This window comes from Annulohypoxylon maeteangense (genome assembly GCF_022496945.1).
Source record: "Annulohypoxylon maeteangense strain CBS 123835 unplaced genomic scaffold GGS22scaffold_8, whole genome shotgun sequence".
Lineage (NCBI taxonomy): Eukaryota > Fungi > Ascomycota > Sordariomycetes > Xylariales > Hypoxylaceae > Annulohypoxylon > Annulohypoxylon maeteangense.
The window spans coordinates 368582-392253 of record NW_025953255.1 but is presented as its reverse complement, the minus strand read 5'-3'; the positions used below and the strand labels follow the sequence as shown (position 1 = coordinate 392253).

The 23672-nt window shown below is 44.0% G+C and overlaps 6 protein-coding genes across 6 annotated transcripts; 3 read left to right on the top strand and 3 right to left on the bottom strand.

The window, feature by feature from the left end:
- The first annotated feature begins 9494 nt into the window (after positions 1-9494).
- GGS22DRAFT_138025 (uncharacterized protein) lies at positions 9495-10501 on the top strand. Its single transcript, XM_047958645.1, has 5 exons — positions 9495-9764; positions 9847-9887; positions 9972-10051; positions 10115-10251; positions 10300-10501. Exons 1-5 carry the CDS (start codon positions 9605-9607, stop codon positions 10410-10412), a joined length of 531 nt encoding a protein of 176 aa, XP_047818891.1. The 5' UTR covers positions 9495-9604; the 3' UTR covers positions 10413-10501.
- Positions 10502-10984: 483 nt separating this feature from the next.
- Positions 10985-12769, top strand: GGS22DRAFT_138037 (uncharacterized protein). The gene is made up of 2 exons (XM_047958646.1): positions 10985-11520; positions 11570-12769. Exons 1-2 carry the CDS (start codon positions 11160-11162, stop codon positions 12592-12594), a joined length of 1386 nt encoding a protein of 461 aa, XP_047818890.1. The 5' UTR covers positions 10985-11159; the 3' UTR covers positions 12595-12769.
- A 1132-nt stretch (positions 12770-13901) lies between these two features.
- GGS22DRAFT_162620 (uncharacterized protein) lies at positions 13902-15341 on the top strand. The gene has a single exon (XM_047961247.1). It carries the CDS (start codon positions 14350-14352, stop codon positions 15193-15195), a length of 846 nt encoding a protein of 281 aa, XP_047818889.1. The 5' UTR covers positions 13902-14349; the 3' UTR covers positions 15196-15341.
- Positions 15342-15663: 322 nt separating this feature from the next.
- GGS22DRAFT_162617 (uncharacterized protein) lies at positions 15664-17004 on the bottom strand. The gene has a single exon (XM_047961246.1). The coding sequence runs from the start codon at positions 16744-16746 to the stop codon at positions 15904-15906; it is 843 nt and encodes a 280-aa protein (XP_047818888.1). The 5' UTR covers positions 16747-17004; the 3' UTR covers positions 15664-15903.
- Positions 17005-17366: 362 nt separating this feature from the next.
- On the bottom strand, positions 17367-18988 carry GGS22DRAFT_162614 (uncharacterized protein). Its single transcript, XM_047961245.1, has 5 exons — positions 18866-18988; positions 18288-18805; positions 18120-18228; positions 17894-18064; positions 17367-17831 (listed from the first exon to the last, which is right to left on the bottom strand). The coding sequence occupies exons 2-5, from the start codon at positions 18681-18683 to the stop codon at positions 17632-17634; spliced, it is 876 nt and encodes a 291-aa protein (XP_047818887.1). The 5' UTR covers positions 18684-18805; positions 18866-18988; the 3' UTR covers positions 17367-17631.
- Positions 18989-21488: 2500 nt separating this feature from the next.
- Positions 21489-23015, bottom strand: GGS22DRAFT_162606 (uncharacterized protein). The gene is made up of 2 exons (XM_047961244.1): positions 22270-23015; positions 21489-22219 (listed from the first exon to the last, which is right to left on the bottom strand). The coding sequence occupies exons 1-2, from the start codon at positions 22718-22720 to the stop codon at positions 21918-21920; spliced, it is 753 nt and encodes a 250-aa protein (XP_047818886.1). The 5' UTR covers positions 22721-23015; the 3' UTR covers positions 21489-21917.
- Positions 23016-23672: the final 657 nt, after the last annotated feature.

Sequence of the window (23672 nt, the reverse complement as noted above, 5' to 3'; positions counted from 1 at the left end):
ACTACCTATATCCAGTAATAGATAGGTAGATAGGTATGTATGGCTTGCGTAAGACCTCGGAAGCCGTCGTCGCATGTAGACGTGTTTACAACACCTGCCGAAACAGCTATTGCGGGAGGATATGAAGAAATTCACAACCCCGTGGCGACACGCCGTTCGGGAACTCGACAGGCCGACGATGGTTGTTCGAAAGAGGAGAGAGGGCGCGCACCAGAAAAGAAAGGCCTGATTCGGCTCCGTCCCGACGGAGGAGAAGAAGGGTCGAAAGTGGAGAATGAGATATAAATAACTCCTTTTGCGCTGTCGATCAGGACGACGTAAAACTGGACCCTGACCCTGGACAAGATGGGCTGGCAGGCTGGCAGGCTGGATGGTTGGGACCTCAGTCTGGAAGGATGTACATCTAGTATCTATCTGTATGGGACGGTGGAAAGATTGGGATGGGAAGATTGGGAAGATCGCAGATGACAGGCAGGAAGATCAGCGGTTTACCGTCCACCCTCGTCCACCTTCGTCCAGGGCAGTTCAGGGCAGCTCAGGGCAGTCCGCCTGCAATGACAGCGGTGCTGTACGCCGCGCATACACCCCATACACCCCCATACAACGGTACATATAGGGGAGATATTGTACTGTACTGTATTGTACGATGCTGCCACACTCGCCTTTTAAAACTTGGATCTCGGCTGCGATCCCCAGGATGAACCCCGGCCTGATAACGGTTTATTTGCTAGTAATTCATTCGGTTGCGCTGCAAGGGGAGCGCCGACCATTGGGCTTCTCGTCAGGGACTGCTTTACTAGGGATCCCGAACTGCATTTACATGTAGGTAGGTATGTACCTACGCATAGTATGTACCTAGTATGTATGCATGACAACAGTTCCGCCCCCGTTCGAAGCTGGGGAGGCTTTTTTGTTGTTGTCATGATTATTATGATAGGTTATTATTATGAATATTAGTTACCTATTATCTCTCTTCTAAGTTCTTCCTCGGAGAACACAACCCCAGTTCTAAGACTCTTGTCCTGATTGTCCTGCTTGTCTTGTAACAATGACCAAGCCACTTACGGTAGGTTATACACTCCTCCCAATAGGTGACCGATTACATGACACCATGCGGTCAGGGGCGGAAGTAAGCGAAGAGAACCGCGGCGCCACGCTTTCATATCTACCCAACCTTAACCGATCTGGAAACCTGCCAATTCGACGAATCGACCGGTTTATTGGGGGGTTCGTTTCTTACATGTACATGCATCTATGGGTACTGGTATGTAGGTGTAGGTGAGGTGTTATCACCGACACTCAACAGACTGCAGAGTGAGACATTTCGATACAGGGGAAAATAATCTCCCATCCATAAAAATGCACAAAAATTCAGGGCAAGGTAAAATACCTACATGATCTATCTTCAACGGCGGTGAGTCTTTTTTCATTTTTCCATCGAGTAAACCCACTCTTATATGCTGTGTGTTGCGTTGCGAATGTTCTGTTTGATAGGCGGGAAGGATTCCTGTGCGAACGAACCGCTTTACACACGGATCCGTAGAAGACCGACTGCAAAGGACTTTTTTTCTTTTTCTTTTCTTTTCTTTTTTTCTTTCTTTACCTAGGTATTTTCTGTCTGGTCTTAATCTCTCAGGCCACGTTTCTGGTCATCCGAATCGGAGTTTATCGACCATACATCCATACCCTCCACGACCCTGTATCTCGAATGTTAGAGAACAACCTCGTGGCATGCCTGCGCCGCCTGCCCACCTAACGATCATCCTAACCCCCCGGGCGGAATCCTGGCACACGTGCGCTTCCTCAGCCGCAACGGACGCAAAAAGTACCTAGCCGAGCTAGTGGATGTATGTACGTTGTAGGTGGTGGGTAGAGAGAAAAAATAAGGATGCTGTATTACCTATCTCTGTCTCTGTCTCTCTCTCTCTCTCTTGTCATTCAAGCCTCTACCACTTTTGGTTTTGCCCTTCTAAACCCCCCGTAGCTGCAGCTAGGTTGCGGGTCTTTCAATTTTATTTCTCACCCGCTACAAGCAGAACCTGTAGTCTGTAAGTACAGAATAGTGCATTTTCTTCTTCGTAGCCTAGGCCTAGGTCAGGTTCACTAGGCCGTTACAACCCGGAAAGGGTCTCCTTCTCGGGCTGGGCTGGGCTGAGGAATTAGGAGTGAGGAGTAGAGAGAGGAGAGCAAGAGAAGGAACGGGTAGATAGAGAGGGCAGGAATATCGCATGTCGTTAGATCGTTGGTCGTTGAGATGGTGATACAAGACAAGCTCGTTCGTTTCACTGCATGCCTTGTCTTGGTCTGTACCACTCCCATCTCCGAGACCATATGTCGTCTCGCGAACGGCCTTGCCTTGGTATCACGTCAACGCATGCAATTGCGAGAGCGTCTCTAGCTCGGTTGCGTACAGCGCCAATTGGTCGGTGGCCTACTGTCCACATTTTGAGGCGTTTCTTCACTTCTTCTTCCCCAACGGTATGTGTAAGAAATAATAATCTTTATTTTTCTTTTGCCCTCGAAGAAAATAGAAAAGGTCATGCCGGTGCGGGGGTGAATGATTCGAAGTGCCGCGGTGGTATTTGTTTCTCTTGGCTTCGAGAGAAAGAAAGTCAGGGTCAACGACCTTGTTCTAGTGTAGTCTTTTTCTCCAAAAACTCCCATTCTCTCTCTCGTCTCGGGCGTCTTCTCTTCTTTGCGAAGGTCGTCCCGCCACCCGATAAACAGTACCTACATGGTGATCAGGATGGGGGACGACAACCCCCTCCGTCGAGATATCTTGAACGATGCTTGCGTTGCGTGCTAGTCTAGTGTATTAAACTTGTAATGCGTTACACGGACGGCATGGGATGCTACTTCAAGAAACAGAGGACGGATTCTGGACCCCCGCCCACGGGGCACTCCACACCCTGTAGGAGCGTAGCGGCAGGGTACGACGAATCAGGGTGACGGCAACGAGCAGAGAGAAGAAGGGGAATCCACCGGGGGATGCAAAAGTCACACGTACGGATTAGCTATTGTACATATTGTACATATCTACTCTGTACATACCTACTTACCTACCTACATAACGCATGGTAGGAATTTGGTTATGAATTGGTTCATTGGTCCAGTAGGCAACCAAGGAGACGCGTCCGCCCACGGCTTATTGCTACAGTCTTCTCGACCCCTCGAATCTCCCACGGGAGCCCTGATTGTCGAAAGAGGCAACGTCCGTGTTTCGAGTGAGTGCGGAGCCGATCTTGTCGTGGATGCGTCCCGCGGGTTCGGCAATCGGCCGCTACCTAACTGGCAACACGGCCCTCTTAGCTCCATTGGGCAACTTTCCCCATGTGTCGCTATGCCTACCATCATGCGGCTTCCGTGCCACATTCCCTTGGCCATGCGCGCCTTGGGTGGGTGGAAGTGCCGATATCGACGACGGCAGCTTCCATCGTTGGGAATAGTTGTGTATGCATGTATGAGTTATGAGGTACTGTATGTAGACATATCTACATAGCAAGGCGCCGGACGGTGCCAGACGGTGTTCATGAAACTTACAATCGTTCGACGCACGTCCATGCGTCTATTTTAGTAAAGGCGTCTGGGGGAACCTTGATCGTTGACCAGTCGAAGCCGAGCTTTTACAGTAAACCTTGGCCATAGCGATTATAGTGCATAGCGATAATTTTATATAGCGATATTTTGTAGGAAACGGTGCGAATTTATATGTAAAATAACGATATTTTTACCATAACGAAATATCGTTATTCTTAAAAAAGTTACCACCTAAATCGTTATGGTAAGGGTATTTTAAGGGATTAATAGCTCTATAAATTACTACTTTTAGTAATATTTTAACCTATTTTAGCTTTTATATTAACCCTACCCTATACCTTTTCGGCTAGACCTCTCATTTTATGTCAATGCGTAGCATATCTTACTGTTTTAGGAAATCTACCACAACGATAATTTACTATAGCGATATAAGAGTGGTGTTTTTTGGCAATCGTTATGGCCAAGGTTTACTGTACTATCCATCCCCCCAAACCTCCACGACTCGTGATGCCGTACATTTACATTCAGTATAGCCTGCCGGGAGTACGCCATACCGGCAACTTCTAACTGCCTACTTACCTCTTCCCTACTCCATAATTGGACAATTGGATTCGGCCGACGTTAGTGAACCGTCGTCGACGAACATGGATTGGGAACGCTGGTGGCGTGTTCTTCCCATGTGGGGAGATTGCCGATTAATCCACCCCGGGGAAGATGAACGTCGAGGGATATTGATGTATGTACATTTGAGCCATAATAGAAATTCCATCCTTCGATCTCTCTCCGATGGACCACATAGATCACGAGTCCCACGACAACAGTAACTTGTCTCACAATACAGAGTACATACTGCGTAGGTAGGTACTTGCATTCTTTTTATCATATCCCAGCCGAGTAACCGGAATGTGGGAAATGTGGTCGATGTAGGCCAAGACTTAAAATGGGGGAGGACAACGGCTTGCTGCGGTATCGTGGCTTTCGACCCTCTCGGTTCTCTACTCGAAATCCCTGTTTTATTATTATTTTTTTTTGTTTGTTTGCTTGCCTGATTGTTAGACAATGGCCAAGCACTATATCTAATCTCGCGCGGCCCATAAATACAGATCGCTTCGGCGCAGTTACCGTGATGCTTGTCGGCGGCCGCTATGCAGGGCTGTTGCGTGCGGACCCGGAACGTGGGAGCATCCCAGACGGAGATTGAGGGAATGGGCGGATGCAGAGATAATGCAAATGACCGTCCGTGAAAACGTTTGGTTCTTTTTTTCAACCCAGATACGCCCAACCATCATCGCCGTTCATGTTCTTGTGTTGGGTTTTTCCCGCCCTTTATTAGTCTTGACGGATTCCAATAATCAGCTTTTCGGTTCCCGGCATAGTGAAACCGGGGAGATGTTCACGTAGGACTACGGTGAAACGGACGACCCATAGACTATCGCCTTGTACGGCAGGCGGCAATGGCGACACCCAGAGCCCTGGAGGCTCTAATGAAATTCGGACCCGGTTGATTCCTGGGAGGGATTAACTGGGTACGCTACCTACCTGCCTTGTCTGTATCTAGCTCCGTAATAAGACCATTTCAAGTTGCCTAGTAGGTAGGTCATTGATTAATGAACCAACTCTCGAGAAGCATTCGAATTTCGAAATAAGTAGTATGTAGTCAGCACTAGTATATGAGCTCCATAGCTGAATTTATGTTAAGGTCATCCGCAATAATATTAACAGGACCGTCGAGTTTTCGAGTGGACCGACGCGCGTCCGAGAAACCAATGCTAGCCAAGCTAGAGACGTCCGGAGGAAGCCGAATAGTGATTGACGCGCCAGCCGCACGCGATCCCAGGAATGGGGGACGCTAGGGTTTAGTTCGTCTACGGTCTGCGAGATTTAACACGCTTGGGTGTGCTTGATGCGATTCGAATTTAGCCTAGTATGATAGCGTCGTCCTTTCGCGAGGGGGGCCGAGGAGAGATACCATCTAGGTACATCCATAGCTGCCACAGGTACATACAAGTTGAATAGCCGCTAGTATCAGATAGTAGTAGATGTCCGATCTATCCTGTCTATTCGTTTCCATAGATCCTCTCCATCCTTCTCCAGATGTAGAGTAGCTAGCAAGCAGCCAAGTCTGCGGGTGGGTGAGTGACTTTGATCTGGGGATGACGAGAGGGCTGGGGAGCGTTGCCGGAGGCCGTTGGAGCCTTGGAATCTGAGTAGCGTCGTTCTAGATTCATACGGTAGCCTCCTTACGACATTCGTCACTCATTACATATCTGTAGCTTTTGTTCGATTTCTACAAGGTAGCGAGTTTACCTCATTGTTAAAAGTTTGCTAAGATTAAGATGACGCTTATGTAACTGAGGAAGTCCAAATAGTGAGACATTCCTATGCAAGTTGTCAGCAGCATATCCTTTCCTATCTCGACGCTGTAGCAGATAATAGGGTGGACCATAAGCCCGTATCCGCCAACCCGCCAATTCAATTAATGTATTGAAATGTACACAGTATTAATAAGCAGTATATATGGAACTTACACTGTGCTCTATGGTTTACAAAGCGTTGCTAATGTTTAATGATAATATTTTCAATACCTAAGTAAATATATACTTATTATAAATAAGAATATTTTTTATCTTGTAAAGTTTTTAATTTAATAAGCTAAAACGGGAAAACGACGCCGACCTTTACTGTTAAATCTTGCGGCTTATTAACAGGGGAGAAAATAAAGTGAAAGCTACATAAGTAGGTATTTATTAGACTTAGGGAAGAACATAGCTTATTCTTACCTTTTATTAGGTATGTATTATATGCTGCTTATCTTTTACTTTATCTTCTAGTTCTACGTTAGTATTCGAATCCTATAATTTGCCTATTTAGCTAATCCTCTTGCCTTGGCGCTATATTTAGGTAATTATCCGAAGCTTGACGCGAGTCGGCGTTGGTAAAGCTGATCGTCTCGCTGTAAAAAAAACTATAAGCTTTTAAGGAGAAGGTAAGTCATTTGGTCATTCATATTCGAATTCCCCTTCCCTTTTCAAATAAATATTATTAGGCATCAAAGCCATAAGACCTCTTGCTCCAAGCACCTAGTCCTTGAGGGGTAACTGGGAGAAACCGATGTTTGCTATGCTAAATCTTCAACCCATTTTGGGGTGGATATATCTCATTTTGGCAATGGGTCTTGTTTAAGTGTAAGGTACGGTAGTATCTAGAAGAGCCCATAGGTATAATAGTACTTAGGTAGGAGTCGAACGACTTCCATTAACTATTACTTACATCCTTAGGTATTGTCTGAATCCCCGATACTATTCTCCTCGCGGTTAATACTTAATCCTCGGGAGGGGTTACCTATTAATCTAGCGTGTCTGGTTTGATTCTTTCCCCCTACTAGGCGAAGTAGTAATAGTAGTAGTAGTTGATATTAACGCCGGGGGACCGCTACTTACATAGTTATCCCAGAGCCTTACTAGGGGCATATTGGGCGTGCTAGGCTGGGCTTCACATTTTACACTTGGATATAAAATCCTTATAACCTATCTAACAACTCATGTCCTTAAACGTGCGCCGTAGCGGTTCATGTTATATCTTCCTCACCGGAGGGCGGAGAAAAGGGAGGTGTAGGAGAAACGGTATTATTAACAGAATTAGGCACGTACTTACCTAGTAAGGGCTGCGTTAGATATAAATTTAGCTACCTTGAAATATTACTGCTAGTATATAACACCGTTTTTCAAGTTTATTAAAGACACTATCCTTTATATTCTTGTAGCCTTTTCGTAGTGATAATAATAGCGATGATAAAAATCATAATGACTAACCCTGTCACGAGGCGGAACCAAAAGACTACGAAACAACGACGTTGTTACGCGAAGAGCTCTTAACTACTCTCTTTATGGAGAATACGGTATGCATACAGGTGAAGTTCTTTATCTATCCTGCTCCTAGGACTAGCCGCAAATAAGACCCTCGCGGGGACTCTACGGGCCTAATCCCGATCCCATAAACCTCTAGCTATTAACCTGGAAGAAGACCGATGTTTGACAAACCCTTTTTGCGCTCGGGATCTTACTTTTAGATGATAGCTTGAGTTTACGTTTCTTCAACTTTGAATATTCCTTAATGAGATGAATAACCTCTAAATATATGACTACTTGGTAGGTAGGTTATTATGAATGGATATTATAACCTATCCTTTTAAATGACAGTTGTCTACCGCCAGATATTAGGACCATATATACACGTTCACTTGACAGATAAACCGGACCTAGTATAAGTACTGAAGAGCCAGTTACATCGGGGGTACACGCATTATCATTTATTTTGCCTTATGCCACTTGAGTCACGAGGCGAAACTAAAGAACTTGGAAATAACAACGTTATTACGCGAGGAGCCCTTAACCACTCTCATCATGAAGAATACGGTATATATATAGACGAAGCCCTTTGTTTGTTCTGTCCCTAGGATTAGAGGCTAACGGAACCTTTACGGACTTAACGGGAACTCTATGGGCTGAGTCCCGATCCCATAGATACTTAGCCATTAGTCTTCCTCTCGACCAAACGTAAAACAACTTCTATGGATAAAAATATGGTAGAAAAGGTGGTAAAGTAAGTAGGTATTTAGTAAGTATGCGGCTCTTATAGCCGTGCTTAACAGTGTAAGGCTATGATATTTTTTTAACCAATCAAAACCGAGCTTTCATAAAAGCCTTACTATTTCAATAGTGTGGCTTAAATCCGAATGCGTGTTTTCTGATTAGTCGAAATATTTATCGATAAGCCCCCGCGCTTTCGGAACTAAGCTTAAGCAGCTAGGTACATAAGTACTACTTGCGTTACATGGGACCGGAAAAACGCCGGCAAAACGTATACATATTATCCCATATACATTAGGTGGGAGATCAAGTACCGTAGTTTAAGCCTTTGAACCCGATTCTAGAATTTATATCTTTTCGTAGTGTTAAATCTTTGATCAATTGTTTCGCATTCAGAACACTTTCAAAAGTTTAATAATTAAAATAGTTTAATTGCTCTTGCAGCGCGCTTTCGAATAGGCCTGGTTGCATCAAGATTAATGGGGGATTGAATCGAGGTTTTGCGATCGAAGTTGAACTGAGCTGAGATTGACTCGAATCGATCGAAGTGACAGCCAGCTTTCAACCTTGGATATTGCAATCAAATGGAGGTTTGAAGGTCAGAAAAGGAGATGGCATATAATTCAGATCAAGCGCTTTCGATTAAACCAGATTGGAAAGATTAAAACGTCGAATGAATTGAGCTACGAATGGTTGAAGTTGATCGAGTACATGATGGGATTTCAATACAATCTGGAGCGCGTTCGAATCAGCGCTAAGCCCTTTTTCGATACAGCGCGCGTACCAGCCAAAACCATACAGCGCGAGCAGTATTAGTCATGGATGTTTTAATGTTTAACCATTTACTCCTCTTAATTCTTAGCGAACATGTAGAATATGCACTGTTTCTAGGAAAAAGAAAAAGAACCTTGCACCATGCGAGGTGATTTGTTTAGTTTGGTTTAATTCAACTTATGATGATATGTTTTGTTGCATTATCACCAGCTCGTGACGTTATTCACGATGTTTGAAATAGGAGTCGAAAATGTTTGTGTAGTAGTTATGATTATATGCATGGCTTTAAACTTAATTTAGTTTAGTTTCAAACGGTATAACCCTTGTTCATGTAAGATTTCCTTTACCACATACATATTAGAAAGTTCTAGCCTAAACACTTAGAAATTTATTCGGTAATGATTTTCAGGACTATTTTCATTATGAAAATATTATTCATATAATAGCTATTTTAAATTTATATATACCTTATACATTCTTTTAAATACATTAACAACATTAAACTTGAGTCATCTTTTTCTACGAGCTGAAAACACAAGGACAAGTACTTAGGTACAATCACCACGATATAACGCGTGGAATCCCCATTGTTTATTCTTGTAGGAATGCTCTCCTAAACAATCTTTTCTGGAACCTTATCCACTCAAGCTACCAACTTAAATACTGTTTTTTTGAATTCCCACTCCATATCTACTACATACATCATGGAATTAGGACCTCAACCCGACTTTCCAGCTATGGCGGAATATATGTCCCGAGTTGCAGATGGGTTATCGCTATGCGGTAACTTGCCCGCAATTGACCATGGCCAACAGATCGTGACTATTCTTCAAAGAATGGAAACAGATATTGGCACCATCAAAGGTAATGTTCACACGCTCAATATCAATCACCATGCCCAAAGTTGACGTGGCAGAACTTAAAGCTGACGTTGTACTTCTAAAAGCCGATGTCGCGACTTTGAAGGAAGATGTTGCCATCCTCAAGGTAGATGTTGCCGCCCTCAAGGTAGATGTTGCCGCCCTCAAGGAAGATGTTGCCATCCTCAAGGCTGATGTTACTACCCTCAAGGTAGATGTTACTACGCTCAAGGCAGATGTTGTCAACATCAATACCCGGCTTGACAACTTCGAGTCTCGCTTTACCGCTTCGTAAGTTCTTCCCTTCAACTATTATTCTTATATACCAAAATATTAATCATGCGTTTATTATAGGGACGAGAACATGATTTCACGCCTCGTCAACAATAGCGTCAATGACCATACAATCACGCTGCGACCTCTTAGAGATCCGAACAACATGATTATTGATGAACTTGAGACCACGGTCGGGGAGATCAAAAATATGCCAGGTAAGGGTTTATATATTAGTCTATAACTAGCATTAACCATTTTCCTAGGCCATGAGTTAGGCATGATTCTCCGCAGGCTGAATATGAGCAGTGATGGGACTTATAGTAATAAGTTGCAAAGACTCTTATATGCATGTGGTGTTATTACGTTGCGTAACTAATGCCTCGGTGGGATTTGGTAGGGGATGGGTTTCGGGTTTAGTGAGGGATGGGTTTCGGGTTTAGTGAAGGATAGGTTCCGGGTTCGGTAATTTCTGGGTGTTTGGATAGGTTATAACCAAATATATTGGTTAAATGTCGTTCTTTTTTCTTCCTATATATTTAAGTAATATAGGATGGTCAGTTTATGAAATTAGAAGTCACTCTTTCAAGGCATGATAACAGTTCAATTGTAAAAGTTGTTTTGTTGTAGTAGTTGACTGAAATTTGTAGTAGGTGTTTTATTACATAAGTCGGCTGGTTACGGAGGCAGGGCGGGACTTCTGTACAGTGCCTTGTTTTTCGACGAATTGGCTTTATTAATACATTCACTTTAATCTCTTCCCATTTAAATAACATCCCTTCGAAACATAATGTACTTGTAAAATTACTTTACAGTTAAAGCTCTTGATTTCGCGATTCCGGATATTCAACTTTTAAGTTATTACAGGTCTTAAAAGGATAGACAAGGAGTTGAAGAGATCTTAACTTGTAAGATATACATGTGAAAGTTGTCATGTGATCTCTAGAGTTCTTTTAGTTTAGGATATCGCTAAGCTAAAACGTCTCAAATTAGGTCGCAACGTCATTTATCCAGCCCGGGTGCTTTATTCTAACCTACGATCATTACTCATTACCCTCTTATTACTTGACGTTCTTACTTAACGTTTTACCGCAATTAATCAACCTGTTTATTTCGGATATGCGTAATGGAATTTAAGGAGCCATTCCCAGCTGTAGTCGCTCCTCCTATCCCCCCTCACTCTACAGATACAAGCACTGCGGTACAAACCACGGTTCTGGGTGTTAGTATCTTCCATCCCGGATATCCCCAGGGCTATTTCCCATTACTATACTTTCCTGCCTTGGACGACGATGGCATCGATTATAACCTGGCATATCTCGCATGTTGCATATTGGTTGGGAATACGTGGCCTCGTAATGGAAATGATGGAAACTGTCCATATTTAGCCGAGACGTCTGATCCAGGCGCGCGTCGCATCACCTGCCCTCCCGACAGTGTTCTACGCAAGAGCTCTTACTACCTCTTTGTTCCTGCGTGCCCAGAAGGTAAGCCTAGCGCAGTTCGCGAAGTTAAGTGGTCGCTAATTTGCTATAGCTCAATACCCTATTACGCCGAACTTTAGTAACTGGGTATTTCCTCACGATGGTCTACCCGAGATCTGGAGTAATATCGAAATCCTCCCCGTCCCTTGGTATAAGGCTCAGACCTTGCCACGGGCAAGCGCCGACGCTATTGCTACACGCGACGAGTGTTGCCGTATTACACAGGCATTTTGCGGAAATCAATACGCCCACATCATCCCTCGGTCCGTGAAGAATTGGTATCCCATGAATGATATGGCGCAATATTCTTACGACCCATCTACTCGGGTACCGTTAGACGACTTGGCTAACGGTTTACTACTTCGTTCTGACGTCCATCATATGCTCGATCAAACGGAGCTACTCATATTCCCGAAGTATACCGGTGATAAGTATGAGTTGGTGTTACATATCTTGCATTCGCGGCCCCGTTACCTCTTCGAACAGCGAGCGTTATATCATAATCGCAAATTGCATACTCTCTACGGTGTTTCCCGCGAATTCCTATTCGCTCGCTTTGCTTGGTCTATATTTCAAGACGACACCTTTCGCATCTTTCAAACTCAACGGAGCCCGTTCAAGCTTCTAATACGGGATCTGTCGGCTCCCGGTACCGATCCGAAGATTATAACGAAACATGCCGGCTCAGCAAGTCAGGTTATGGAGCTATCCCCATCGTTCGCCGAGGTTGGTAGTAGGAAGCGCTCCCGAGGCGAGGTTAACGAAGAAGGATGTCGCTGGGTGTATTCCGTTAGGAAAGAACGGATGGTATGTTTAACTGATGAAGAGGAGGAGGAGGAGGAGGAGGAAGACGATGATACCGATACCGACGAAGAAGAAGAATCTAGGCCTTTTAAATTTGCTCGGCCTAATAGCTTAGATGCGTATGTACCACCGCTATTATCTTCTTCTAACTCTAGCTCCAACGATAGCAACGCAAGTAATGAGCATTTGGATAAATCTCTCTTGACAGAGATTCCGAAACCTTATTATAATGCTTCTACAAAGCGCTTCTTTCCCTTGCAGTATAGACGTTAACTGTTGAATGGTGATAATTATGATAAGTATTCTTTATGGGTTATAGGGATGGGTATAAGAATTTATATGCTAAGTTATTTAACTGGTTTGGTATTTGATTAGTGTGTTAACTTTAGTTACCTACTTAGATAGATGAGTGATATGTATATGTCTTAATATAACCTTAATGATGATGCTTAACCCAGTACTCAGTCCTTTGGACGGATACTGCCTCTTTTTCCTTAATCTTTCATTTTCCCTCAAAGCCTCTTTTCCAAGAAAAATTATGAGTGATACTGCCCGCGCAGTATAAAAAGTGGTTTCTTCTTGCGCAGTACCCCGCCAGAATCAAATGTACCTCTCCCCGCATACAAATCGCGGTACAAATACATGTACTAGTGATGACTCAATTGATAATTTTCGAAACTTTAATCATACCCCACTACACCTGTACACCTTTAACTTCAACCTGTTTTCGCTTGATGGAATAAATTAGTAGAAATATGAACTTTGCATTAATCGAAAGGGCTTTTAAAGGAGATTCGATCGATATAAGTTGCAACCGTTAAAATCGAAAGCTGATTAAACTAAAAGTAGTTAAAGGTAAGGCCATACATTAGCTATTTAATAAGCTTTTAATCGGAGGTCCTTTGATCTTTTATATAAAGTATATTAACGACTCCGAGCCTGGATAATTAGTTAATAAGAAGGTCTAATAACATACAACTAATATTACTCGATTTAGCTCTTAACGGCCTTTTATACTAACTTAATTGCAAATATCCAGGATCTGAACTGATTGCGAAATAATAGGTTGAACTGAAACGTATACTTCAGTAATGGATCTAATAGCTTTCAGTTCTAAAGGAAATGCTGGCCTTATTGCCGAAGTATGCCTCTTACTTCAACTACTCATATATCTACCAGTTTACAATTAGTATAAGTACACCTTATATCAATCGAATGATAATTGATTGGGCTTTCGATTGAATCAGGTTTTGTATTTTTGCTGATTTATCTCATCGAATTAAAACAAGTTACAGTTGAGGGTATACAGGTGAAATAAGGTTTCAGTTTTATGTCAATTGAGTCATCGCGAGTACAAGTAGTTGTACGGCGATTTATATGCGGGGAGAGGTACCTTTGATTCCTGGCGGGGTACTGCGTGGAAAAATCCGTATTTTAATACTGCCCGGGCAGTATCACTCAAAATTATCCTCATAATATCATCAAGTAATTATACCACAACTACTTAGAACTTTATGCATAATAGAACATCATTTGATAAAAAATTATGAACATTTGTTTTTTAGGCACTGTCATTTTATGGCGATACCTTCTCTAGCGAAACGCTGTAAAAGGCTTTGTAACACATCTTTCATGCCTTATCGTCACTTTGAAATTGACTCTTAATATAAGTATGTGATCACTCAACCGGTAATCTTGTATTTCCTCCCCCCAATCTAGCAACCGACCTAACCGAAAACATTCTGCAACTCATATTGGTGGATAGTTGCATGAAAATTCGCCATCGGCTCTGTGTCGGCGACTATTCCATGCATGTTCCCGTTGATTATTATCCAGTACGGAGGCATGTCGTTCATGGTCGTTTCATAGGTTAGCAGCTCGTTCACTATGATAGTTAAAAGAATACCACTTCTCTTTTTTCTCTTCCATACCTAAATCCTCTATACATTCTTTTTAACACATGTCCTCGGTATTCAAAACATACACACACACACACACATACACACACATACAAGCCAGCTAGACATAATGGATAACGCCTCTGCTGCCAACGCTCCGAGTTCGTCGGCGTCAGGTCCCTGCACAGTAAATAGCCCGCATCAGCCACATGCATCTACGTCTTCCGTGCCGAACAACCCCCTTCCTTCGCCAGCGAGAAAGCGTCGGGCCTTAGGATTAGGAGAGGAAGAGAGGCTGGCTAAACGCTCCAGAAGAACGACGAATAATCTGTTGGAGAACTCCCGTGTACTTACCGACTCCCATATCAAAATGATTGATGTCATTACTCAATTGAGATCCAACTTCATCTTCTTCCAGGAGCGTCTTGCACAGATGCTCCCCGAGAATTCTTCCATGGTTCACAACCCAGAAATTCATATCGGCCGGCGTATAGAGCTGGCAACTTACGCCGACGCTCTCTCTCAAGATTTTGCTGATTCTATCAAATTCATGTACAATTTTCTCGACTCGACTAAAGTTTGGAGTGATCTCGTCGACCACTTGGGACGTTTATGCTTGCCTATAGGATTTTGGGTCGACAGGGCAATGAACTTACGTGGCCAGATCTCTATTCCCGATTTCCCGACAGCCTTAGTTGAGATGCTCGAAGAGGTATGGCTACTTGACGATACATACCCAGAGCACTTTTGTCGTTTGTCGCCAGAAGGCCGTAGCCGATTCCTGAAGTTCTTACTCGCCAGTACCGTCGGCCATGACCGCCAAGACCAATTGATACAAGTCGAACAGCTGCATCGTGTTGGGGCCTACAGTTATGTTGCTGAGTATGACATTCGGCCAGTTTCCGCTTGGGCGACCGAGAAATTCGACTTTCAAGAGTTGCCTAATGATGAGTTCAGTGATGATGAATCCGACTAGCTTCTTGACGGGGAATCTGCCATTGCGGCCCAACCAGGCGAAGCATAACGGTGTTGATGCAATTGTGTCAGATACACATTTCCTTCTAATTATCTCCTTCTTTCGAATGCCTTCTTATCACGTGGAAACTGTACGAATATTTCCACGTGATAAGAAGGCATTCGAAAGAAGGAGATACTTAGAAGGAAATATCAATTGATGTATCTGACACAATTGGCATGCAAGGTTTCCTAAATAAGAAAAGCCCCGCGGAAAAGGGCTGGGCTTGAGTTAGTACATTTGTTTCTATAGAAATGTCTATGTGAATTTAAGTACTCTTTTTTAAAGAAAAGAAACTATTAGCTCCCCGCTTCCCCGCCCCTACTAAAAAAAACATCTTCAACGTTTTTACGAGACTCGCATGGTTTACACCTACCTAACTAACCCCCTAGAACATAATCGTAATACTGTAGAACAAACTGATGAAATTATTTTAATCGTAGAATTGTTAATTGAATTGACGAGATTGTAAAAAGTAGTAACTATCTAGTAAATCAAAGTGATGTTGGTTGCGTTGTACGTGAATATAAGCTTTCCCTGCGATGTACCCCAAGCATGACGATCAAATAAGACACGCAGAATCACTCGACGAAACCATTAACAAAAGCCAGTTATTACACTAATCTACCTCCAAATTACCAGAAACGGCAGGTCGAACCTGGGAACGGCTCAATGCTTAAACGCCGAAGAGGGTGATAACCCCTCATCCGAATCCTGGCGTCGATAGAACGGCGCCTCCTCGTTGGCCCACAAAACGGCAGGCCTGTTGTCGTAATCGCCAAAATCAGCAAAGTTCTTGGACTGAAACATGCTTTCGAGGAAATTGAGCTGGGACCGAGCAGACCAACTAGAGGTATTATTTACCCAATAGCTAATAAACTTGCCCCTGTACTTAGGCGATAAACGACAAAAGTGTTCTGCCCATGCCTCATCAGCTGCGAGGATATCGTCAAATGTATCGAACATGATATCCGATATCTCGGGAATGCTTTTGTGGCGAAGGAATTTCCGCGCCCTAATTTCCCAAAAATCAGTGGGTAGGCAAAGTCGATCAAGCCGCTCAAACAACTCGCCCCAAATCTCGGTAGTGCCGAGGAACGACTGCAGCTTAATTACGGCAAGTGATGAGCTAGTAGAGAGCTTCTCGGCGTAACACAAAAGTCCGTCGAGGCGTTGAAGGTGGCTTTCTGGATCGTCCTCGTCGGCAAACTCGCGTCCTAACATTTCTTTTGCCCGCCCTGAAAAGGTCCTCGCCATGTATTGTAAATCTTGAATCATGTTGCCAAGTTTCCCTAGGTCTGAAATGAGAACTGACGAGTTGCCAAGTAAATCGGCCGTACTTAGTTTTGCGCGTTTGGCCATCGTGGCTTCCGCAGCCTCGTCCAGGATCCGTCGCTTCTTTCCGGTCATGTAAGCCAGCCCCCCTTCAATAGCCTCTATTGAAGAGCCCGATGAGGAAGGAGATGGCGACGCCAGGGACGGGCGGCTGTCGCTGTTGCTGGATTTGGGCATGGTTATTCTAGGTCTTTGGGTGATCAATCATAGCTACCTATGGTAGCAGTATGTTTCTGTCAAGCAGGTACGGGGAATAGCCTTGCTTTATAGACGAATTATGGGCTGCTGTGCTAGTATGTTTAGAGGCGTTCGTGCTTGTCGGAGGCCAGGCAGGATCGGAGTCCGACCCGTATGAGACTTGTTAGCGGTTAGCACTCGAGTGACCCGGAGAACCGCCCAAGATCTTCGCATAGTAACCCTGATATTTACTCTTTATATTCTTTCGTTCTGCCTTATGGTGATATACGGCGGCGCGGTCGTTTCTGATGGCCCACGCACAATTGCACCCAACGTCGTTTTCTAGACCAAGCGTAGTAACAGCCGGCTACGTTTACCAGCCTGGTACAGTAGCTGGGGTTCAATGAAAGGCTTCGCGATAGCGCTAGGCTGCAAGTTTCAATTAGAAGCCGCACGAGGGGAAGCATAGCTGAACCCCGATAAATATGCGGCGTGGTTTGAAATGGACGTGTATGATATGGGATAGCTATACGTAGATCCGTGATACGGAGCGGATGTGGTTCGGTGCGATGTTGTTTTTAAACACGGGGATTTCTAGTAAGAGGCACTCAGTATTGATATTACGGGTAGATAAAATCCTGTTAGGCATTCTCCTTAGATACCTATTCATCCATTATTCACATACCTACCTAGGTACTAGGCAAATAGTAGGGCAAACATCCGCATGTCCTTCTGCAGTTTACACGAGAAAGTAATACCTGGAAGAAAGGAGAACCAATTGTTACTATTTATTAATATTCACTTAGGAGCCCCTCATACCACCGACCGCTCTGGCTTTGGGTGTAATCCAATAAAGGAGATAACATGAATTTTGTGATGGAAGCCTTAGGAAACCCCTATCAACCCCTGACGTTCGTATTCTTCGATTTCGTTGATGATATCGCGCAATTTGGCTTTGACGTCTCTCATTGCCCTGGGGGCCATGTCGGCAGTTGGCTGAGATCTGTCGGCGGTGGCGATACGCGCCAGTGACGAAAAAGGGACATACGTAGACACGCCGGCCACCCGGAAACGCTTGCTTCCATCTGCTATGGTTAGAACAATCAACTAGGTTATAAAGTTCAGCTTCGATAAAAAAGAAACGTACCAGGTCGGTGTGAGCATCTACTGCCACTGCTATTATAATGACACCCAGCACAGGCGCCTCGGAGGTAGCCTGGTACGACGATACAGTTCTGAAAAGGGCCTTGGTTTGCCTTGCAGTTTTTGCAAGCGCGCTCTGGGGGCAGAACGATACCGACCATTGCCGCGTACGCAGCTAGAATCCGTTAGAAGCCGTAACTATAATCAAAGATAGAAGTGTGAAGATGTACCTTCGTAATTAGTAGGGGGTGATTGGAACTGGACCAGTTTTAACTCTCGGCGACGGCGTATTCGATAAAAGTGGTGGTTGTTTAAAGATATAGCCCATTTGGCTTTAAGCTGTAGTAACAATCAATCAGTTTCCTAAGACAGTCATGATACGACGGATTCGATTATACATCTGGATCTTTCATCATCGAAACGACGGCCTTGCTCACAGCCGCCTTCTTCACCTTCGCTAACACCCAGGAGGTATATTCGGTCAGATCGGTATCGTCGGTAACTTCCGGCTGATTGTCATCGTCGCCGGTAAAGGGGTTGTTAGTAGGCGGCGTGAATTGGGCAGGAAAATAACTTTTCCCTTCTGGATTTTGATCGAGAGTTTTTACCCAGTCCCAATCGAGGCCCGTGTTGCCATCGATGGGGCCAGTAAGCTTCAGGTCCCCCTCCGAAGTGTGAGCGGGCTCGTTCTTTTCGTTGAGGACGTCGACATTCTGCTTCCGGGAGCGAGTGTTCCGTGTTAGGCCAGTCTGCCGCTGGCCCGATCTTTTCGAGGAGGTTCTATCAGCCGGCATAATAAAGTATTCGCATGCTTTCTATCGTTGAAGGTTGAAAACACGGCTGCAATGCACTGAACTTGAAAACCTCAGAAGCTAGGCTGGTACCTAGTATTAAGTGATAGATTGGACGTAAGTACCTACGTACTAGGTACTTAGCTACTTTATCAGGGGCTAACAGTAATTACCTGCCTACTTACCTAGTCTTTACCAACCACGTCCAATCCAAAATAATAATAATAATGGTAATTCATCATTTTCCCAATCAAGTAAAGTATGGCTGTATTTTATCTATGATTATTATTGCGTATCTCGAAAAGGCTGCTTCCTTGATGCGGGTGGCCTTATTAAGATCGATCGGGGTAAAATTCGGGCTCGGGGCAGAAAAGTTTTCAGGGCGGGTATGCGTTTGCAGTGTGGCGCAGGAACAAAGCCAATAACGGTCTGGTCTCAGATCGCGCGTCAAGCCGGTAAAGACGTAGCCAACGGCAACAGACATTAGTCTATCTAAGTACCAAGGTATACACTACCTAGGTAGGTACCTATTAGGTAGGTAGGTAGGTACTAGGTAATCTGGTGGCAGTATCTTTAGGATGAAATGCTTCTTTCTAACAGTTATTAAGGATTCTTATGGAAAATACTTATATGCTTAGGGACATTATAGATACCAGGTTAGTATTAACTAATATGTAATATCCATAGGTAGGTAGGAAGGTTTCCCGGCGAGAAAGGAAAGGCAAGCATCTAACAAGTGCCTACTAGATACCAACCTACTGGTAGGTAAATAAGTAGGTAAGTAGGTACCTAGTAAGTACCCAAATCGCGTATACGTGTAACGTAGGTAATGTGCGATCCCGTCAAGGGGGGAGAATGAAATATGACAGTCTTGCTTGGGAAGAAGGTGAGAGAAGAGGACATAACCTTTTTCCGGTCCCGTCAGCGACTACTCTCTCATTCTCCTGTTCTCTATCGTTCTCTCAGCGATATGGATACCATCATCACCATCTACCTATATTCCTGCCCGTTCTCATATTCAAGAAACATCACATACCTGTACGGCTTATTCTCCCAGCCAAGGAGATATCCACCAGTTCAGCCCGACCGCGAAAACATCCGGCTTCGCCCGACTCGATAACAACACTCCCTCCCTCCTGCAAACGGTCCAAATGCCTCTCGCTCTAAGCACCTATTTGCCAACCTAGGTAGATAGATTTGATATCCATATCGTCGATAATGTAGATGGCGTAGAGAAGGACAACACGACCACCAACAATACATCGAAGGGGCCCGATACCCAAAGGGTAGTATGCCTAGGTAATTGACTGAGAGGGGTCAGACTAAGAAGGTGGCGTCGTTGCCCATGTCGTCCACTCAATCAATAAACCACCGTCACAAGGTATATCGTCCCCCCAACCCCCAACCCAGTTTGGACATCCTTAAACAACGGCATTACGTTGGTAGCATCGACATATGCTGATTAACTCGTTTCAAGATCGTCATCCCTACCCGTTCAAAGCTTCGTGCATCTCATTTGAACATAGCATAAAAACCTCCTTCTGCCGATTGTTTTCCTTCCTAGTGGCGTTCGAGGATGATCTTCGACTACGGGGCTTCTTCGACGCCGAAAGGCGAAGCTACTGGCCTGCTCGGGTACCTAGGTAAGTATTTATCACCAACGGATTGTATATCTCGTACCTAACACATTTAATTAGCGATCCAGCCCAGACTTTTCTAGCAAAAGTTGCTGACACCTACCTACCTAGGTAGGCACATATTTAGCACGAGGGCTACGCTCCTCTCTGATACGAGATTCAGCTAGGTACCTAGGTAGCTACCGGCTGCTCCCGCCACAGACCTATAGGAGATATCATGTCATTTGGGAATCGTTCTTAGGACAATAGCGCTATCTCGCTAAAGTACCTAGGTAGATAGTGAATACGGTTCTTGTTGAGTCCCCACGACACCCTGCGAAGCCATGTAATGCTATCGCTAACACCTTTTATGAGTAGAGCAGAACCTGCTAGTTACCTAGCCTGGATCCATCCACGACAGGAGACTTTTTTTTCTCTTTTCACTCATCTACTTTTTTCGATGGAAGTGCGATGATATCAGGTATATCAGTGAGGACGGTCGGATGGGTAGGTACGATGATGTTGCTAATGGTATCGCGGTGTGACCATGGCACAACAGCAGTGCAGTAGCAGTGTAACGCTATTGTTTCACACTCTTGATAGGTACTTATGACCCAGGTACCTAGGTAGGTAGGTACATCTAACATCATCGCCGCCCTGCCGTAGTAAGTCACCATCGAAAATAGCGTATGATGATGTTAACTAACTTGGAAATCATAGTCACAGCCTGTCGTATCTACTAGAGATACCCGCTTACCTAGGTAAGCACGTACCTAAGTGGTTACAATCGTGGCATATGCGGCAGCGAAGTGCCTTAAACTTTTAAGTACTCTAAAAGGCTTTTCAGTCGATAGATCGATCAAGCAGGGAGTTGATAACGTACCTCTTAACGAATTCAGAGTAAGTACCTATACTTTCTACAGGTATCTTCGATATCTCGAGGCTGACGCCTACCTAGGTACCTATGTGCGATGTTATCGAATTCTTCTCACGCATTGCCTTTCCCACCTTTCATCACATAATAGGCTAATGGCGTTTAGTTTTTGACCTACACATAACTGCTCTTATGAGAGACTAGACGGTACGTCGCCGTTGATCTTGGGGGGGGGGGGGTTCTCCTATAACAACTGCTACTATGACCTCACAATAGGGGAAAGCCACATGTAAGAAGGCACGTGAGAAACAAGAAGACTTTCTGATAACGATGGACATTGACGAGGCTGTCAGCGTAAACTACCAGGTCGCCTCAAATAATAAGAAAGGTCGACAAAGACAGGAAAGGAAAATAGCGAACGATTACCGTATATCCCTGTAAGCAAAACCCTCCAAACATAAGATACAATCCTAACAAGAATACGTATGCCATTAAACCTGCACCATACAGACCCGAGCAGTTTTAGGTCTTAAGTACCAATTTCATAAAAGAGCGTGCTCGTTTCCAACCCATCTCCATTAACATTCTTAGGCCAGCTTAATCTCTCCAGCGTTCGATAGAGCTCCGCGATGTTGCTAGTTCCATAATACCTAGGTATATGGTATGCCGGCATTCGACTGGCAAGATATTGTCAGGGAAGAATTTACTAGCCGTAGATTCACGCTGACTTTGATATCCTTCCTTGACTCAACACTTGTTTTTATTAGAAGCTACACCAAATGTATAGGTCAAATCGAACTTTACCTTATGATCGCCAAGTTCCGGGTTTCGGGGGGAACCATTCTCATCGGGTTCCGGGAGATCTGAGTTCTTTTGCTCTTGTCCCGTCGGTTGGTGTTTTTCCTCCTTGAGTTGGTCCTTCATAGGGCGGGCAATCCGCGAGGGTAGAGAAACCGGCTTTCGAATACCGTGGCTCTGGGAAACGGGTGGGGATTGTTTGCGGGTGCGTATACTTGGTGGGCTCGAGCGATGATGATCATTAGATGGTGCTAATTTTGTTAGATGAAAACTTGGTAGTAGCGGTAAAGTGGGGTATTACCTTTGTATGCCGCTTCAGCCGAACTCTTTGGCGATGACTGTATCTTTCGTGATGACAGCAACGATGACGACCTTAGATCATTACAGGTTCGTAAACGTTCGTACAGTTGTGCTGTTAATTCAGGAGTGAATATTATGCCATGTTGGGGGTATATGTTAGAGAGCTGGGTGGCGTGATTAAACGAAGTATCGGGGGAGTAAAAGTCGAGAAACAAATCCGATTCTTGGGATTTTGGCATTTCCTCAAAGGCTTCATGAGGGGTAGCGAATGTTGATGGCAGCGGGGAAGATGGTTGATGATTGACATTGTGGTTTTGCGGGCTTTCGTCGTTGTCGTCATCGTCATTCTCGTTTATTTCTTTTTCAGGAGTCTTCTTCAGTTCTTCTTTTGCCCAACGTAGTATATTTTTCCAAACTTCCGGGTTCGCTCCTGAATATTGGTAATATGACATAATGAATATCAGGTAAACAATAAAATAGAAATACCGATAATGAGTTGATAGAAGGGAAATTTAGGTGAAGAAATATGATGTACGATGTATGATGTTGTATATGATGCGAATATTAAATTTACGTGTTTTAGTGACTTATAATTGACCGAGTAAGATTCGAAACGTTTAGAAGTATGAAGGTTCGGATTAAAAATTTAAGCTATTAACCACGTCTTTTACTTATGTAGCATAAGTAATTACTTCATACTGTATTTTATTTAAGCCAAAACGAAGATTTAACAATGGTTTACTCACTAAATTCTAGCGGGTAATTATTATAATTTAAGCTTACTTAAGGGGTTAAGTCGTTAAAAAATGTTACACGGTGTTAGAATATTCCATTTTATACGGCTTGAAATAACTGCGCAGTATCGGACCGAAAGGATATCGAAAAGTGGGGTATACTTTATTCCATTTAGGTTAGGTAAGGGACCACCTGGCATATATATATACATATACGAAGTATTATGTAAATAAAATAAAAGAAAAAAAATACCGCAACTAACCCTCGGATTTAACGATATTATGCGGCTAAAAAACCAAACCTCGTATTAAATAATTAACATTATTTTTAAAGAGCAATGCTGCTTGCGTTATATGTTTTTTGCTGGTTGTTGCGCTGTATGGGGCCGGAAAAACGCCGGCGAAAGGTGTACATATTGTCTCATACAAAATAGGTAGGCGCCCATGTACCTCGATTTAAACTTTTGAACCTTATTCCAGGATTTGTATCTTTTCGCTATATCGAATCTTTGATCAATTGTTTCGCTATCAAAGCACCTTTAAAAGTTTGATAATTACAATCATTCAATTGCCCTTGGAAAGCGCTTTCGAATGGAACAGGTTGCACTTGATTTGGTCCAGGATGAAGGCCACAGGATGCGACTGAACCTGAAGCGGGCTGAGATAGACT